This window comes from Monodon monoceros, unplaced genomic scaffold (assembly GCF_005190385.1).
Source record: "Monodon monoceros isolate NGI ecotype Baffin Bay Population unplaced genomic scaffold, NGI_Narwhal_1 Super_Scaffold_12, whole genome shotgun sequence".
Taxonomy (NCBI): Eukaryota; Metazoa; Chordata; class Mammalia; order Artiodactyla; family Monodontidae; genus Monodon; species Monodon monoceros.
The window spans coordinates 152,628,108-152,647,277 of record NW_021703768.1 but is presented as its reverse complement, the minus strand read 5'-3'; the positions used below and the strand labels follow the sequence as shown (position 1 = coordinate 152,647,277).

General features: G+C 47.0%; 1 protein-coding gene across 2 annotated transcripts in view; it reads right to left on the bottom strand.

Moving 5' to 3' along the window:
* GFPT2 (glutamine-fructose-6-phosphate transaminase 2) overlaps positions 1–18,542 on the bottom strand; it is a 45,264-nt gene extending 26,722 nt beyond the window's left edge. The window contains exons 1-4 of one of the 2 annotated variants that reach the window (XM_029218410.1): positions 18,427–18,542; positions 3,048–3,155; positions 2,092–2,190; positions 1,467–1,592 (exon numbers count right to left, since the gene is read on the bottom strand). In XM_029218410.1, coding sequence (XP_029074243.1) covers positions 1,467–1,592; positions 2,092–2,190; positions 3,048–3,155; positions 18,427–18,433 — 340 coding nt within the window. In that variant the 5' untranslated portion in view covers positions 18,434–18,542. Of the gene's footprint in view, positions 1–1,466; positions 1,593–2,091; positions 2,191–3,047; positions 3,156–18,426 lie in introns of those variants that run through there. The other variant, XM_029218411.1, reaches the window with a different exon arrangement.
* Between the last annotated feature and the right edge of the window lie 628 nt (positions 18,543–19,170).

Below are 19,170 nucleotides of genomic sequence, written 5' to 3'. Positions count from 1 at the left end.
GCTGAGGTTGAGGTGGCGACATTTCAGGGCACATGGTCTCGGTACAGTGTGTTACCTCAGCCAACACTGCTGCTCCAGGGACCAGCCTCTGCATCTGGCTTGGGGTTTGGCTGGATGTATATCCTAGGTCCTCAGCGCCATGGGGTCTATTGTCCCCCTCCTGAGTGTAGGGTGCCTGACCCTGTAGTGGGGCGTCTCATGGCTCAGGGCATGGACCAGATGCAAGGAATGGTCCCCAGCAAAGAAACCTCACTACCCAAGTCTCTGACCATGTAGGTGTATGTATAGCCTGGTCCCTGTGCTATCTCTGGCTGCTCTGATGAGAGAGGTGCATGGGGCCCTCCTGTTCTCTCCGGGAGGCTTTCCTTTCCAAATCGGGCAGGGTGAGCTGCCTCCAGGCACTGCAGTGTCCACAGGGGCAAAGGACACTGACCAGGGAGGTGCTGCTTTCTCCTGTGGCCTGACTTCCAAGACAATTAATGGCAGTGAGGCTTGTCAAGTGTTTAGCTAATAGTAAATACCCTACAACTACTCTTACGTGTCTGATCCTTACTCTAATATGAGGCTTGGCAAGAATCTGCATTATGCCACATTCTGGAGTCGGCTTGGGGTGGAGGATCCCAGCTGACTCCAGAAATCATTCTCTCCACTGGACACCCTCTCGCATCATGCCCAGGTGTGGGTCATGGGTGCTTCTGACCTGACCAGGCCCAACCCAGAGTGGAGACCCACTAGAAGGCCCAGTCTCCATCTCATATGCCCATGTGTCCTACTGCCAGAGGCCTGACACCCCTGGGTGCTGACCACAGAGTCCCTGAGAGCTACCAGTGGGAGCTCCAGACCTACCAGTCCTTCCCCCATGAGAGGAGACTGGGACATCATTTAAGAGAACCACCACATAAAGAATTGTCCTGGGGGCTCAGGCAAGTGATGTGGACCCATGAGCTGGGGCTGACATGGTGAGGGGGGAATTGGGAGAACTGGGTGGCCCTCGTTACAGGGACCAGGATTGCAGCAGGCACCTCAGATGTTAAACAAGATCAGCACTGCCACCTGCCCTGGCTCAGGACCACTCTCTTCAGGGGCAGGGATGGGTATAGCTGGACGAGGAAGGAACCCCAATCTTTCCTCAAGTGCCCAGCCCTCTGGAACACTCTGGTCCCTAACTGAGGAGCAGTGCCCAGGCCTTCAACCCTTTACACCACCAAGTCCCACTCAGGCTGGGTCCCCAGAGCCAAAGGCATTCATGGGAAGTGCCACTGTTTTCCTATGGATGCCTGCAAGGTCAGCACTACCAGGGTCCAGGTTGAATTTGCCTCCTTTCTAGGGCCCAGTGACAACAGTTTGGATACTCGGGGAAGACAGGGATGCTGAGAAGCCAGTTGGTGGTGGGTATGGATCAACCCTGGCACAGGTCAGGGCCAGGCACAACCACTAGGACAGGGGAGCAAGGCTATACTACATACCGTTGCCTTTGTCTGAGCGCTGTGGGTGGCTGTTGACAGCATTGGGGACCCCGTGGGTGGCCCAGCGTGTGTGGGCAATGCCAAAGTGGGTCTCAAACTCCACTTTTAAGTCCATGCTGTCCTGTTCTAGATGAAGGAAAAATAAGTTTGCCGCACTTTAAGCATTGACATGGTACTGTTACATGAGGTGACTTCATTACATGAAGACACATCAGCTACACCAAAAGTACATCCCACCATCAACCACAAAGGCCCCATTCTGGAGAATTCTGCCAGACCCTTGCTTTAGTTAGTACTTATCAGTAACCTAACTCACTTAACTGAAATAAACTTACTTTAAAAAGAAAATTACAGGTCCCTACCATAAATGGAAAAGCACTATCATTTGTCAGAAATATTAAAATACATTAAGTACTAAATATTGAAAAAAAAATTCTCAGCGCACCATCACCTGAAATAAACCATCCCACATTCTGGGAAACAGTTTTGCAACATGGACTTAACCCTCCTATTTTTCCATGCTTGGGTAGGTTAATATTTTTAGTCTCCAATGCTGTTGGAATTAAAGATTTTAAAGTGATCCAGGCTGTGATTATTACTCTGACTTGGAATGTCTTTCACATACTGTAAAGTTCTTCATCAAGAGCCTTGACATTTCCTCTTTTCTTGACTAGCTGGATATGTCTTTCTTTGACTTCGTTATTATTTCCATCGATTGCCACACCTGTAACATAAACATGATTTTTTGTACTGGAATTTAAGTTTTGTCTCCCACGCTTCATTACAGGGAATGACCCTGGGTGAGGGCTATACAGAACTGTGGATTTATTCGTTCTTATTCCCCAGGCTTGCTGCCCAGAAGAGAACTAGACAGTGTTAGGATATTGACTTGGAAAGAGGAGGCTGTGACTGTGACAGTGCTAACCAGCAATCAGGGAACATGTGCCTAGAACCCAGGCTGTGGCTGCCTCACCCCAGCTTCTAACCAGGGTAATTCTCGGAGTTTGCCTGCAGGAGAGGTGCCACCACGTCTGCCACCAAAGGCAGTGGGCTCATTTAAGGACATTTGTGCACTTTGCATTCTGCTACTTTAGCTGGTGTTTCCATTGCACTAGTGTTCCTGCAATCTTTCATCTGACTTGCTTTCTATTAAGAATTTATAGGAATATATAACTATCTGGCTCTCCTTTTTCTCCTAAGGCTGCTTAATTAAAAATGGGAAACAGACTAAATATCCACCTGTTATGTGGATGAAGGAGTAAACTCTGAGATAGGCATCCAGTGGAGGACTGTGCAGCCACTTAGAAAGATTATGTTAGGAAGTGTTTAGGATAATGGAAAGAAACAATGTAAGTGCAAGAAGAACACAAAATTACACAATTGCATAATTATAATTAGATAGAACAATAAATACCTGCATGACACCTCTACCGTCCCCAGACCCCAGACAACCACAGGAGGGGGTGCTTGTGATGGATAATTTTTTACCTTTGCTTTTTCTTTCTACTTTTCTATAGAAATTTTCAAATTTCTTTAATGAACAAGTATTATGTTTATATGGCAGCAGCCTGCAGAGCCTACCTGCTGAGTCATAGCCTCTATACTCAAGCCGCTGCAGTCCCTTGATGAGGGTTTCAAAAATCTCCTTCCTTGTCCGGGGGACTCTGTAGTTCATGTAGGCGAAGATTCCTGTTAAAAGAGGGAAAACCATATGTTTATAAAACACTTGGTTCGTGTTTAGAAGAAAACACTTCTGGGGAAACAGATACCAGTGGAGGCGCATCGCTGAAGGACTTCCAGGCTGTCTGCAGAGGAAGGTGTGGTCTTCCCCAGACATAATGGAAGAAGAGCAGAACTCCCTTCCTGCTTCTAGAAGGACATTGTATGCAGCCCTCCTGCAGTGACAAAAGGACTCACAAAGCATGTGAAGAACACACTCACACACCATGGCCTTGCAATTCCACTGTGGAGAATTTCTCCTATGGACATACTCGAAGAAGACGCCTTTCATTGTGGCAACATTTATAATAGAAAAGATCAGCAAAACAAAGCAACCACCTAGGGCCATCTGGAAGTCCCTGCTATGTGTACTCCTTGGTTTGCACAGAACACACCTGAGAAGAGTCAAAAGGAGGTCACCCCAGCCTCCTGTGACAGGTAGGAACAGGGGCTGGGGCCTTTGCTCCACTTTCCACTTGGCCCTACTGCTTGGAGCATTACCATAAATAAGCACTACTTTTACGACAGCAAGCATAAAATCATCTCTTGGCCTCATAGAGAATCCTTATCTTCAAGGGAGGCCCACCAGCCTAGAAGATTTTGTTTGGCTTTATTTTCTGCATTCATATATTAAAATAATATTTTCCCAAATAGGAAGAAACAGTCATCATGTTGGTTCTTTCCAAACTCCTCCACTTCCCTGCTTGAGACTACAGACCCTTGGTCTGTCTCTATCCTGCTCTGTGAGTGTCCCATCCCATTACCCCTCTGTCCTTTTGCCCTACACAGGAAAACCTTCCCTTCTCAAAGTTCAGCTCCAACCCCGCCTCCCAGGGCAGGCTTGTCCAGGCCCTGGCCAGAAGTGTTCACCTGCTCTTACATCCTGAGACATCTACATCCCCTGACAAGGTCACAGGCGTTTTGGCACATGGTCCTTGTTCAATAAATGTATGTGGATAGAATGACCATGAATCTGTATTAAGCAGGGAAGCAACAGTATGGATCGTGAAAAGGGACTCATCTTATTGAGAACTCACTATATGCCGGGCACTGGGCTAAGCATTGCTACACAGGTATCAATCAAAGCTTGAAGCAGTCTTAGAGGTTGGACCTGCCATTACCCTCCCCTTACCTTCTGGAACTGGGCCAGAGTCAGGAGTGGAACCAAAGAGACCTGATTTTAGGACTTAAATGATCCTAACCTCTGGGCAGCACTGCCTCGGGGATGAATAGGCTTAAAAGAAGGTTTATTTTCTCAATTTTAATTTTTAAATTTTATTAGTTTTAAATTTTCTCAACATTTTTCTGGGATGACAGAAAGGTCTGAGCAAAATTTTAAAATTTCCAGATACCTGTACCTGCATCCCCATGTTCATTGCAGCATTATTTACAATAGCCAAGACATGGAAACAACTTAAGTGTCCATTGATGGATGAATGGATAAAGTAGCCATGGAGTATATATGTAGTATTATTTTTATTAATTAATTTTATTTATTTATTTTTGGCTGCGTTGGGTCTTGATGTGTGCGGGCTTTCTCTAGTTGTAGCGAGTGCGGGCTACTCTTGGTTGCGGGCTTCTCATTGCAGTGGCTTCTCTTGTTGCGGAGCACGGGCTCTAGGCGCACGGGCTTCAGTAGTTGTAGCAAGTGGGCTCTGGAGCGCAGGCTCAGTAGTTGTGGCACATGGGCTTAGTTGCTCCACGGCATGTGGGATCTTCCTGGACCAGGGCTCAAACCCATGTGCCCTGCATTGGCAGGCGGATTCTTAACCACTGAGCCACCAGGGAAGCCCTATATATGTAATATTAATGGAATATCATCCAGCCATAAAAAAGGAGGGAATCCTGATGTTTGTGACAACATGGATGAATCTTGAGGGCAATACACTAAGTGAAATAAGTCAGACAGAGAAAGACAAATACTGTATGATCTCACTTTTATATAGAATCAAACCAAAAAACTAACTCAGATAAAGAAATCAGATTGGTGGTTGCCAGAGATGGGGGATGAGAGGTGAGCGAATTAGGTGAAGGTGGTCAAAAGGTACAAACTTGCAGTTATAAGATAAATTCTGGTGATGTAATGTACAGCATGGTGGCTATAGTTAATATTCTATTGTATATTTGAAAGTTGCTAAGAGAGTAGATCTTAAAAGTTCTCATCACAGTGAAAAACTTTTAACTACGTGAGGTGATGAATGTTAACTAATCTTATTGGGGTAATCATTTTGCAATATGTATATACATATACACATACATATGTAACATATACCAATACATATATACATATACAAATCATTATGTTGTATATCTTAAATTTATACAATGTTATACATCAATTATATCTCAATAAAACTGGGAAAAATATTTGCCAGATATAAACCTTGGAGAGGGCAACCTGCCTGCAGATAACTAAGGGATGATCGTGATTATAGAGCAAACCACATGTCATATCTCTGTAATATCTGTAATGACTCTAGGTTATATTCAAGTCAATATAGTATTTTTGAATGAATGGTTAATCTAAATTATTTAAACTAAATGATTAAAGTAAACATTATATTCCTAAGCAGTAAGTAGGGTCACATCATAGAAATTTAACTTGCTAAAATTAATCTAGACAGTCAAAAAATAGGCGATGAGATTATACAGTGCTAAAAATTATATTTTGCATTCTTAGGTACTGTATGCTACTGTACACAGGATATATTTGCACACGAGTATCAAGGGGCAGGGTTTATATTTAAAAACACGCACACTGTGGTTTCTGAGCAGTTACAGACGTTTTCTTTTAAAAATGGCCAAGGATAATTTTGGCAGTCAGCTATTTTTGTCTTCTAGGTCAGGTGAGAAGCGCTTCCCCAGCTTAGCATCTGTGCTTCAAGAGCTCACAATTTACCCTACGCTTCAAACCTAAACACTTCTGGTCAGAGGATGTATTTTTGTCACCTTACATATATATAAAAAAAAAGACAGCTACTTTTTAATGTAAATTTTTAACAGCTTCATTGGGATACAAGTCACATACCATAATATTATCCCATTTAAAGTGTACAATGCAATGGTTTTTGAGTATATTCACAGAGTTGTGCAGCCATCACCATAATCTATGCTTAGGTAAAACTTTCTATAACATTAATTTTTCTGCAAAAAAATCAGGAAGTTCCCTGGAGGGATATGGTCAAATTCCAGTCAATGTAAAGAGCACATAGCTATGGGAGGTGGCTATATGAAGGATGCAGCAACTCACAAACCATTTTTGTAGTCTTTTAAACTGCAAAACTCTCCTGGCACCTCGGGAATTATTCTAGAATTATACCTGCACCCTCACAAAGGGGAGCTAACAGGCATAGCAGATGACACAAAGGCCCATACACCAACTCTTGTTTTTTTTTTGGTGGGGGGGCTGGGTAGAGACAATGTATATTTCCAAAAGTCAAATTATTGTCTATTTTTCTCCCATAAGCATGGAATAAAAGATATATATTTTTTTATTCTATTTTGTTCAGTGGCCTTGTCTTCTTTGTTGGCTTTATGCCTTAAAAAAATAATACACAGTTTTATATACAATCTACTGTGTTCTTCAACTTCTTTTTATTTATTTGTTTGGCCAGAATTCATCCTCTTATTCATTCTTTTGAAAATATCTAGAGCCTTTTTCCTACATGGCATTCACTCTGTCAGGTCTTACAAATATCAAGGAAAATAAAACATACATGATCCTTATAGTCAGAATGAGAGGTGGTCATCAAACAAATATATGCATAAATTGTTTTAAATGTTTTGAAAGGAAAAACACCAACTCTTTCAAATCCGAAATTCTTTTACAAGAGCGCTGTATGTTTGCCGATTCTCCCCTGCAATTCCCCGTCCTCTGGGCCAAACTTCACTTCTGTGTTTATTTTTTTATTTTTTATTTATTTATTTTTTACATCTTTATTGGAGTATAATTGCTTTACAATGGTGTGTTAGTTTCTGCTTTATAACAAAGTGAATCAGTTATACATATACATATGTTCCCATATCTCTTCCCTCTTGCGTCTCCCTCCCTCTCACCCTCCCTATCCCACCCCTCCAGGCGGTCACAAAGCACCGAGCTGATCTCCCTGTGCTATGCAACTGCTTCCCACTAGCTATCTACATTACGTTTGGTAGTGTATATATGTCCATGCCACTCTCTCGCTTTGTCATAGCTTACCCTTCCCGCTCCCCATATCCTCAAGTCCATTCTCTAGTAGGTCTGTGTCTTTATTCCTGTCTTACCCCTAGGTTCTTCATGACATTTTTTTTTTCTTAAATTCCATATATATGTGTTAGCATACGGTATTTGTCTTTCTCTTTCTGACTTACTTCACTCTGTATGACAGACTCTAGGTCTACCCACCTCATTACAAATAGCTCAATTTTGTTTCTCTTTATGGCTGAGTAATATTCCATTGTATATATGTGCCACATCTTTTTTATCCATTCATCCAATGATGGGCACTTAGGTTGTTTCCATCTCCGGGATATTGTAAATAGAGCTGCAATGAACATTTTGGTACATGACTCTTTTTGAATTATGGTTTTCTCAGGGTATATGCCCAGTAGTGGGATTGCTGGGTCATATGGTAGTTCTGTTTGTAGTTTTTTAAGGAACCTCCATACTGTTCTCCATAGTGGCTGTACCTATTCACATTCCCACCAGCAGTGCAAGAGTGTTCCCTTTTCTCCACACCCTCTCCAGCATTTATTGTTTCTAGATTTTTTGATGATGGCCATTCTGACTGGTGTGAGATGATGTCTCATTGTAGTTTTGATTTGCATTTCTCTGATGATTAATGATGTTGAGTATTCTTTCATCTGTTTGTTGGCAGTCTGTATATCTTCTTTGGGGAAATGTCTATTTAGGTCTTCTGCCCATTTTTGGATTGGGTTGTTTGTTTTTTTGTTATTGAGCTGCATGAGCTGCTTATAAATTTTGGAGATTAATCCTTTGTCAGTTGCTTCATTTGCAAATATTTTCTCCCATTCTGAGGGTTGTCTTTTGGTCTTGTTTATGGTTTCCTTTGCTGTGCAAAAGCTTTGAAGTTTCATTAGGTACCATTTGTTTATTTTTGTTTTATTTCCATTTCTCTAGGAAGTGGGTCAAAAAGGATCTTGCTGTGATTTATGTCATAGAGTATTCTGCCTATGTTTTCCTCTAAGAGTTTGATAGTTGGAAACACAAAAGACCCTGAATAGCCAAAGCAATCTTGAGAAGGAAAAATGGAGCTGGAGGAATCAGGCTCCCTGACTTCAGACTATACTACAAAGCTACAGTAATCAAGACAGTATGGTACTGGCACAAAAACAGAAATACAGATCAATGGAACAGGATAGAAAGCCCAGAGATAAACCCACGCACATATGGTCACCTTATCTTTGGTAAAGGAGGCAGGAATGTACAGTGGAGAAAGGACAGCCTCTTCAATAAGTGGTGCTGGGAAAACTGGACTGGTACATGTAAAAGTATGAGATTAGAACACTCCCTAACACCATACACAAACTTCACTTCTGAACTCACGTCAGGCACTTATGCATCTCTGGCTCTGAGACCCAGAACAGCCCCCTTGGTGGGAGGTGCTGCTGCCAGAGCCCCTGGTGGGCTGGAACTGGCTGGAACGGCTAAAGGGTCCTTGCCATCAGGACCACCAGCTGTGTCCACACCCAGTTGGGAGGCTTGGCAGCCACTCAAGCACCGTTTGTTTGATTACTGTGGTGAGAGGGGCTGCCAAGAAGTGGTTTTCAAGGTCTTTGTGCAAGAAGGCATAAATCTAATTTTTAACATGAAATCTCTTGCATACCAACCTCTTTTCAGTAAATTCTTTTAAGCACTGTCTCTTTCCTCTCTCTTGGCTGGATTCTCCCTGCACACCACCACATGAAAGTGAATAAAACAGCACCTATACTGCGCTCTTATTATTTAAAAAAATAATGGAATAGAATAAAGCTGCTTTCCCAGGAATTTTGTTTGCTATTCATATCAGAATTCCCTTCTGGAATCCCATTCATCTGCAATAAAAGCTGCAGTGAGAATCAATTTTTTACCTATGAAATCAGTAAAGATCCACCAGTTTGACAACAAGTGAGAGTTTAAATTTGTACACTCTCTTTGGAAGGCAATTTGGCAATCTCTCAAATTAAAATGTACACATCTGTTGCACAAAGCTTCTGCACTTCTAGGAATGTATCCAACAGATATCTGTGCAGAGATTCAACTGTGCATGCATTAGGATAGTTGCTCAGCACTGTCTGTGGTAGCTGAAGACTGGGGACAGCCTGATGCCTGGCAGGGCCCAGGTAAGTGGTGGCACGGCCACACGTGGCCACTGTAGGGCCACATGCAGGCAGCCATATACAGAGAACAAGGTGAAGCTGTGTGTTCTCTTGGAAAACAGGCTACATCTCCAAGATGTGTCAAGGGAAAAAAGTGGCCTGCAGAACATCTGTAAATTACCCAAGGTGGGGCAGGGAGACACATAGCGTGTTTCTGGAAGACCCAAGGAGCAGTGGTTGCCACTGACGAGGGTGCTGGACAGAAGGCAGAAACTCCTCTCCCACTGCATGTGTCCTTTTTGTACAGTCAGGATATTTTGCCACGTGCCTGTATGTAGTATGTTACCATGTACCGCTCTATGAATTAGAGAGTGGTGGGTACAGGATTGTCAGCTAGCCCAATCAACTTCACCGTGGCTCCCCAGCTCTGCTCACCTGGAGGGACAACAGCCACGGGAAGGCAGAAAGCAGTCTGAGCACACGGTCCAGTGCGTAAAAAGACAGGGTCAGGGTCACCCCGCCTGGGTTCCTCCTCCCTCGCCTGCTCACTAGTCTGTGACAGCAAGAAGCACAGAGGGTGGCAGCTATGGCCTACCACCTTCGCCAAATATCCATTTCAAATCCCAGCCCACTCCTGCTTCTGCGTGGCCTGGAGCAAGTCACTGAACTCCCAGTGGAGCGTGGTGATGGCAGCACCTACTTCCTAGGGTTGTTGTGAGAATTCATGGGAGTCTTTGTAAAGCAAGAGGAACAGTGCCTGCTGCTTAGTAAGTGTCTGTATCTGTGAAAATGGAGCAGGCAAAGAGCTTCCTCCTCCTGGGGAGCATGCGGCACAAATGCAGGTATGTATACAGCACAAGGGAAGCCCTTGAGAAATTATCATTAAATAAAACCACAAGGAAAATAGTACCAGTTTACTGGTATTTATTTTTGGCTTTCTACTTGGGGAAATGATGATTAAACCAAATGTGTGATCTGGTTACAGATTGATTAAGATGTAAATCATCCCATAAACATTTCTCTGGCCCACAGGGGCTTCATCACTGTGCTGCGTGCTGCGAAGTGCCAAGATAGACCAGTCAGGGGGCCTTGCAAGGCGAGTCATGAGAGGACATGATGCACAGGGACCACCCGACCCCTCAGGAGACTTGCAGGCAGAGAGGCTGAGAGCTGAGAAGTGGGAAAGGGGCAGAAGGCTCCTGGACCGACTCTCTGCAAAGGTGGCCGACAGCTCACCCACAGGCCTTCTCCTCTCCCGATTTTTAAAAAGTTACATGGCCCTGTTTATTTCCTATATAGCACTTCCCTTCTTGTCTATTGTCTGACTCCCCACTGGATTGTAACCTTCATGAGGATGGAGACCACACGTATCTTGTTTATCTGTCTTATTCCTTGCTATATTCCCAGAACCCAGCGCAGAGCCTGGTACATTTTAGGTGCTCAGTAACTACTTTTTGAATGAATGAATACATGAATAAATGAATGGATTTGGTGGAGGGGGGGTTGATCAGAGAAGGTGACCTTTGAGCTGGGCTGGAGACAGCCACCCTCAACCACGGACAAGCAGAGAGAACCCCCAAGTGTAAGCACGAGGGACAGAAAGGCAAGAGAGGTGGGTAGTGCTGAGTCTGGTGTCCCTGAGTGTTAGCTCCATTCACCAGGGCAGTGAGGCACTGCTCTAAGGGTAACCCTAAGACACTCAAGCACAAAGGCGTATATGCCCCAGCATTACCCACCCCCAACCATCATGCACTGTGAGGACCATAGGAATAGAGTGGAGAGCCTTCTAGATAAATGAACCAGGTCCTGGGGAAGGATCCCGGAACTCCACTGGGTGGGATTGCAAAGTAAATCACAATCACCACTATCACCACTCATGAAGTCTTTCCATGTGCCAATACTTTCATAACCTTATCTTGCCTAATCCTCACAATGCCTATATCCAGGCTGTGGTTCCCATGGACAGACAGGGCGTCTCTGGCTCCAAGTCCAAAGAGTTGAGTAAATCACAACCAGGTCTACCTGATTGCAGGGGGCTCATCACTGCTGCCCCCCAAATTAGCATAAGACCTGTCTTAGAATCCTACTCCAAGGGATGAGAAATAGCTTGCAGAGGGGGCCTGGCCCGTGGGGAGATGCCCATCTGGCCTCTGATGGACACCCTCAGATCTCCCCTGGTGAGGTCCAGGCCATGTTGATACACCCTTCCCTGACCCCTGGGAGGTCACTCCTTCCCCGGGACATTCCTGCTTCTAACTCCACCTTTCTCTTCCCATCTAGGCCCCTCCTCACAGGGCAGAGGCAACCACAGCAAGGCTGGCTCCCACTACACACCTCCCTTGACCAAGAGGGATGGCGAAATACCTCCAAGCTGGTTGGAGAGATGCCCAGCCCTGGGGCAGAGGCTGCCTTGGCCCAACCACTGCAGCTCAGTGTATACCCCTTGCCTACACTGCCATCCTAGCATCCAGAGCTTCGAAACAGCTTTTCAGGGTCCCACTCTTAAAACTGATGGGAAAAGTGAGTGAGAAAACGTTCCAAAGGTAGAAAAACCCAGATAAATTCAGAGGGACTCCAGAAGAGACTGTAGATGTGATGCAGGATGGACACGAGCCCTTTAAGAAGGGACTGTGGCTCCTTAGTCCAGCCCACCTTGGGGGGTCTGGGAATTCTAATGTTCCCTCCAAATATGGCTTGAGAGATCATGTAGGAACTCAGGACAAAATGCACCACAGAGGTCCATCCATGCAGGTAGGGGAGCTTCGACCTTCAAGTGACAGATAATGACAATGACAAGATGGAGGGGTAATGTCTCTGGATTCCCAGCCAGAACTAGGATCACTGAACTCCTGGAACCTTCTCTACAACCCCTGGGGTGCTCGGGGTATTGGATGGGGGGAGGGGTTGTTTGGGGCCTAGAGGATGAGGGAAGAAGGTCTAAGTTTACAGTGGGTGGGCTAGGGTCCATATTATGATTCTGTGGCTATCGTTTTGGAAAACTTCTCCATCTTTCCAAGGATCAGCTTCCCAATGAAAGACATTGCCCTCACTGTGACTGAGGGTGAACAGTCCCAGGCAGAGATACCACCTGTACCTCATACAGAGTAAGGCTCACTCCACTGGAGCTATGTCACCACCCAGCCAGGATGGGACCCTCTCCAGACCAAGGTCACTCTTTCCACCACCATCCAGTGCTTCTCAGAATTGAAGAGGTTGACCTCCTTAGTCCATGAGTCTACTAGAGATTAGATAATATTCTAAGTCCCAAATTGGAAGACATGGCCAGTTGGATTTATGCCTCATAAAATTCCTGAGTGTGTGCGTGGCATGCCAGGGGAGGCGGGCAGTATACCCTTCCAGGTGAGGCCCCGAGGAAAGGGAGGCCACTGGGCCAGGAGCAAGGGCTGCAAAAGGAGGCTGTGGCCTCTCTGGATGTCCAGGCCTCCCTTGTGCAGACTGGGGAAGGCCACTTTATTCATGAAGTGGGAAGGACAATTTCTGCTGCTTCCTCACAGAAGTGAGAGTAAAGGTGGAGATCGCACAGCTGGGTCCTCTCACAAAGGCAGAGGAGTCCCCAGGCCTGGCTCAGGGTCAGGAGGGGGTTGGCTCTTCTGGGGACAGCCTTACCCTGTTTCAGGCCTCCTTGGGACTCCAAGGGTTCAAGTTACCACAACACTCTAATCCCTGAGATAACAGGGAACTCTGCTTCCTGCAGTAAATGTGGGAAGGGCATTTTTCTTTTTAATAGAAAATTCCTGGTGTCCCTGTCCCGTTAGGGCTTCACCAAAACAAAGGGGAAGCAACATACAAATACTCTTAATTGTACTTAAAAAAAAACTTTCAAGAAAAAAAAAGAAGTTCAAACTGCCAAATTCAGCTATGAAAAAGCCAGACTTTTTTTTTCCAGTGAAATATTTCCTTTGAAAATTAAAAAGAGGCAGATGACTAGATTAAATTACTTGGCTTTGCACCTAATGAATCTTCAGAACGTTCTCCCAAGAGTGTTTGTAACCTCAAGTTACTACTCCTTTATAAGCAAATTTTGCTAAATATAACTCCTCAATTTAAAAGCACTATTTACTAATCTTATATCACAAAATGTCCAGAAGGTTTCTCAGAACTCGGGAAACCCCTGATGAATAAGACTGATGGGGAAATGGCATGATGATGCGGCGGGGAGAAGGAGGATGTGGAGGAGGGTGGAGGCCACGCTGAGCCCCTGCCTGGCTGGCTGCCCAGCTGGCCTCTCTGCAGCCCTCCAGAGAGTGCCACAAAAGTCCCATAAGTAGGGGCAGGGGTGTTAAAGAGCTGCTAAGACTGGCTCCGAAGAGCCAACTGTGTGCATCTCTTCCCAACTCCATGCTCAAGGACCTCATGCTGGTGACCTGAAATTAGCCACGGTGAGAGTATTCACACCATAGAAACTGGCAAACCAAAGAGCCAGTTGTTAAACATTTATCTGCATACTACTGTGTAGGGGGCTCCGTTTCTCAAGGCTCCTATGGCTTGGAGAGGCAACAAGCTAGGCGTCCTGACCCCAGAGTCTGTGCCCCATCAACTCCAGTCCAGTCTCTTCTGAGGCATCCATCCATGAACTGAACTGTTATAAGGAGGAAGGGAGTGTCAAATATGACAGGGTTCTGAGAGCCAAAAGAAGTTTGGGACAAAAGGATGAGCTTTCCCGAGCCAAGTAATCTCCCTGGATTGCTGTTTCCTCACCTAAGACGAGAGGCAAGCGAGTCCCCGTAAGCATTTGACAAGTTCTCCTGAAAGACTGCTGTGCAGTAAACACACTGTGTGTGGGTGTCGGTGTGTGTCCTGGCCCCTCTTGATTCTGGGGAATAAAACCATGCCTGTTTCTTGCAGAGAAGAGATGAGTGGGAAGGGTATCACGTACACACATGGAGAGCAAGATGCAAGATATTTATATGACATGGGAACTGACTTTTAGAGAAAGTATGAACACTATTTGGTCCATCTGGGTGTGTGGCATGATGCCAGTGAAGGAAGGGGTATTTAACTGATGCCTACATTCACCTTCTGACTGGGACCAGAGGAGTTGGGTGTGTGTGGTGCAGATGCTGGTAGCCCTCTGGTCAACATTCTTGTAGCCATCTGGGATTGGCAACACTGGACTATTCTTGCAGAAGGCATCTGAAAGCAAGAACCCAACTGTAGCAGGATGAATAATCGTCCTCAAAAATATTAGGTCTTAACTCTTAGAATCTATCTGTAAATGGAAAAGCATCTTTATAGATGTGATTAAGTTAAGGATCTTGATATGGGAGATTATTCTGAATTATACAGATGGGCCCTAAATGAAATCACAAGTGTCCTTATAAAAGGAAAGCAGAAGAAGATTTAATATGGAAGAGGAGAAAGTGATGTTACCATGGAAGAGGAGACGGGAATGAGTAGCCACAAGCCAAAGAATGCCAGCAACCTCCAGAAGCTGGAAGAGTCAAGGAACAGATTCTCCCCTAGAGCTTCTGGAGGAAGTGGGGCCCTGTTGGCACCTCCATTTTGGCCCAGTAAAACTGACTGTTGGACAACTAGTCTTCAGAACTGTGAGAAAATAGATTTATGTTGTTTTAAATCAGCAAGTTCGTGGCAATTTGTTACAGCAGTCAGAGGAGCTAATACAAAAGATGATGAATTCAAGGCAAGGGCTTTACCTTCTAGCAAAAACTAAGAATTTTTTCTTCTTCAAGTCTTTTTTTCCCGCCTCATAGATGACTAAGTGTAGTAATGAAGGACAGGGAAGATTTAAGAATTCATAGACGGGACATGCAATCCTTTTTGTCACATCCCCAAGCACACATGCCGCCATGCCCTTTCATATGCTGTGCTCTCAGCCTGGCACACCTATCACCCTCTTCTCTCCGTAGAGCTCATACTTGAAATCAGGCCTGTGACACTGTCCCAGGTCCTTCTCTCTCTTCTGGGGAAAGTCAGTGTCTCTGCCTCCACTGTGCTGGGGTCCCAACCTCAGACTGCATGGGGGCCATCAGGTACCATCAGTGAGTGGGGCAGCTGGGTCAGGGTGGGAGAAATGGGAAGCTTGCACCTGTCATCCCAGGGATCACGGTAAACTATTCAGAAACATGGACTCAGAGTTGCTCATCTTTGGATTTTTTCAAGAGAAGTCAAAATCCTACCTATCTAATGTGAAATCTCCCAATTGTGTTATTTGGTAACTACAATAATTTTTTTAAAAAAAGTTTAAATTCTGTGCACCAAACAGAAAGATGTCTGGCTGCCGGTTTGATATGGGGCTGCCAGGCTGCAGCTCGTGCCCTAGGTCTTCCCTCTATGGCAACATTTACCTCATAAGTTACTCTGTCCCTGGTCAGCCTCTGGACTGCCCCTCCAACTACCTGCCCCTTCTCTGAGGGGAGGACCATGCCCACAGAGCCCCAGGGCCTGGAAAACAGGGCCTCTCCAGGAGCAGTTATTCTCTAGAGTGGGGAAAGTAGGGAGGGAGAGGGAATATAGTAACATTTTCATCAGCAGAAAGTCAGCAAAATGCCAGCAATTCCCAGATGTCAACAAAACCACCCATGAGTACCTATGTGTTGCTTCAGATAAACTCTCAGTTCATTAAAACTTTGAGGGTGATCTGCTTAGTGTGTGGAGGATCAACTAGAACTGGGTCCAGCTTCCTGTGGGAGAAGCAGCAAAGACAAGGGAGAGCAGGAGGCACTGTGAGCCCGGTCATCAGGAACTGATAAGGAAAGGCCTTTAGCTCAACCCCTGCTGACCACTGCGGAACCAGCCCCAGAGATCTGAGCTCTGAGGTGGCTTCAAGCCCAGCAGGGCTACAGCCAGTCCAGAGAAAAGACCTAAAACAACTGCTCAGACAAAGGTATGCACAGACCTCTCTGGGCCTCAATTTCCCAAATGTAAAGTGAAGAGGTAAGTGGTTTATTCCAGGAGCACCTTCACAATTTTTGCACTATCCTTAAAAGCACAATTATTTCTTTAATATTTTTCTATAAAACTGACCAAAGTTTTTAAAACTTAAATAAATTCATTACAAAAGAAAACAAACATAAAGGAAAACTAATATCACTTGCCATATATACACAGATCATAATCCAAAAAAAAAAAAAAAAAACCCACAAACAAACCACACCAATGGGTTCAATTTTAGCCATCTGCTGCTCTGAGCTCTGAGCCCAGGACAGCTTCCTCTGTGCAAGGGCTGCTCCAGCAAGTGTCAGAAAGATGTTAAAGGCACATTAGCACCCAGCTGAGACTTTCTCTTGGCTACTTGAAAAGGAAATAACTTTCCCATGCAGGAATTCCACAAGACTCCCAGACTTCACTGAGGACTGGAGGGTGGGGTGTGCCAGCAGGGAGCCCTGTTGGGAGGACACAGGTAGTTACAAACCAAAGCTCATCCTTTCCCTAGGGGCCAAAAACACAGCAGCCCTTTAAGAAAGCAGAACAAACTCAGAATTGAGAGTCTGAGCGCCCCCAGGCTCAGAAGGACAACAGAGAAAGGTGGGTATACATAGGAAGCAGGATGGCTAGGGTGGGGGTAGGGGCAGAAGGGCATCTGAGAGGAGGAAGGAGGGAAGCTGCTCATGCTGGAGGGGCAGACCCAGTGGGAGGGTCTTGGTGCACCAGTCTGGCTCGAAGACCACCAGGTGGCCAAGGGCCTTGAATGCCACACTAAGGAGTTTGGAACCCAAAGCTTCTTGGCAAAATTGCCACTTTTGCCTTATCTCTCTCCCCAGGAATGCCTACCGGCAGCCCTATATGTACATTACCAATGACACCCAGGAGTACTGACATTTTTGCTGAGGGTTCAGGAATTTAAATTGATGTCTGCTTGGCCTGGGGGAGGCTGCACCCCAAAAGTCAGCTGCCTGCTCCTTGGTCAGTCTGTCCTTTTTCACTTTTTCAGGAGCGCCTGGCCTCAGAAACAAGGCCTGTACAGACCTTGGCCCACGGCTCACTGCTGGCACACCCGACCCCAGCAGCCCTGAGCACGGTCAGACAGAGGCCTTTCATGGCTTCAAAAGTTCCACCAGGTCCTCCAGCCACAGGAGGCTGGAATGGGAAACTGAATCCCACTCAAGGAAAAAAAAAAAAAAATGCACAGTGACCTTTTGTCCCAGCAGAAGTTCTCGGCCCTCTCCCCAGCCAGCGGAGGCGGTCCAGCAAGGAGAGTAAGGAATTGCAGATGTGCGCGCAGGGCCGGGCCGCCCTCCCCACCGTCCCGCAGCCTTGAGGGACCGCGCCCAGTCACCGCGGTATTCGAGACGCCGGGGCCCGACCCCGCTCCCAGTCCAGGGCTCCCTCTCCCAGATTCCGCCCGAAGCTCGGCGGTAGGTGCTGCTTCTTCCCCGCGCCTCGCCGAGAGCTCTTCCAGCGAAGAGGCGGCAATCCGGAATCAACCCTTCTAGGGACAAGAAGTTCATTTTGGGACGCGAAGAGGACGCACAGCCCCTTCCCGAGCGCACCAGGGGCTGCTCCCGACACCACGGGGACGGTGCAGGTGTGGTCGCCTCTCATCGGTGTTCACGATGGGCTAAGAGTCGCGTTGGGCACCCGGCGCCCGGGATGCGCGCTAGCTTGCGCCTGGCCGCCTTGTGGGCGACTTGGGGGCGCCTTCCTCACTGGACATGGGGTGCGGACACACCTCTGTGTTTCGAGGGTCCAGGCCTAGGACAGGACCAACTCCCTCCCCTCTGTGCGTTCGAGAACGGGGTTGAGCACCCTCCCCTTCACCCCTCCTTGGGACACCACTCGGCGGCAAGGGGAGGCAGGCCCAGCCCGTGAAAGCCCCTCTGTCGGGGACCAGGGCAAATCGACGCCCCCATCTCGCGCCGTCTCCAGTCCCCAGGGCCCGGCTTTTGGGCCCAGGCTCTGAGAGGCCGGGGCGCCGGAACCCGCGGCCGCCACGGAGGGGGCCGCAGGTGGGCGCTGCACTCACCACACATCTTGGCCGCTCCTCACACCCTTCCCAGCTCCGGGCCTCTACGCTCAGCTGACACTGCACAGCCCCGTGCGCACTTCGCGCTCCTGGACTCTAGCTCCCGCCGCTCGGCCTCTGGCCCTTATAGCTCAGAGCCCTCCTCCAGGGGCGGGGTTGAGGCGTGGCCTCCTCCCGCCTGCCCGCTTCCCATTGGCCCCCGGTTGTCGTGACAACGGCGGGCACTTGGCCCCTAGGAGTCTGGGCAGCGGGCTAGGGGCGGCTCCCAGGCGCAAGTCCCGGCTGTAGCACGTGGGCATCCGGCGTTAGATTCTGGAAACGGGCTGGTGGGGACAGCACGCTTCCTGAGTTCAGACCCAGACTCAACCAGTGAGTAGACGTGGGACCTTGGGCAGGGGACTGATTCGCTCTGCGCTTCAGCCTTCCTGTCTGTAGAATAGGGATAACAATGGAACCTACCTCCCGGGTCGTAATGTTGTTTAAAGCAGTCTGTGTAAGTCACAGAGTACAATGTCGGGCTTAATAACACGTGTTCCGGGTGTGCACCCCTCTGTGTGCCAGACTCCTCTCAGGGCGCCAGAGACGCAGCACAAGGTAGGCTCAGAGATGGAAAGGGACTTTGCCAAAATTGGGCAGCCGAGGCGGTGTCAGAACTCGAACCTGGGATTTATTGCAGAGCCGGAAGTCGGAGGCCGAGATTCCCCAAGTATTGAGCAAAGCTGGGGGAACCCAGGAAGCCGCCTC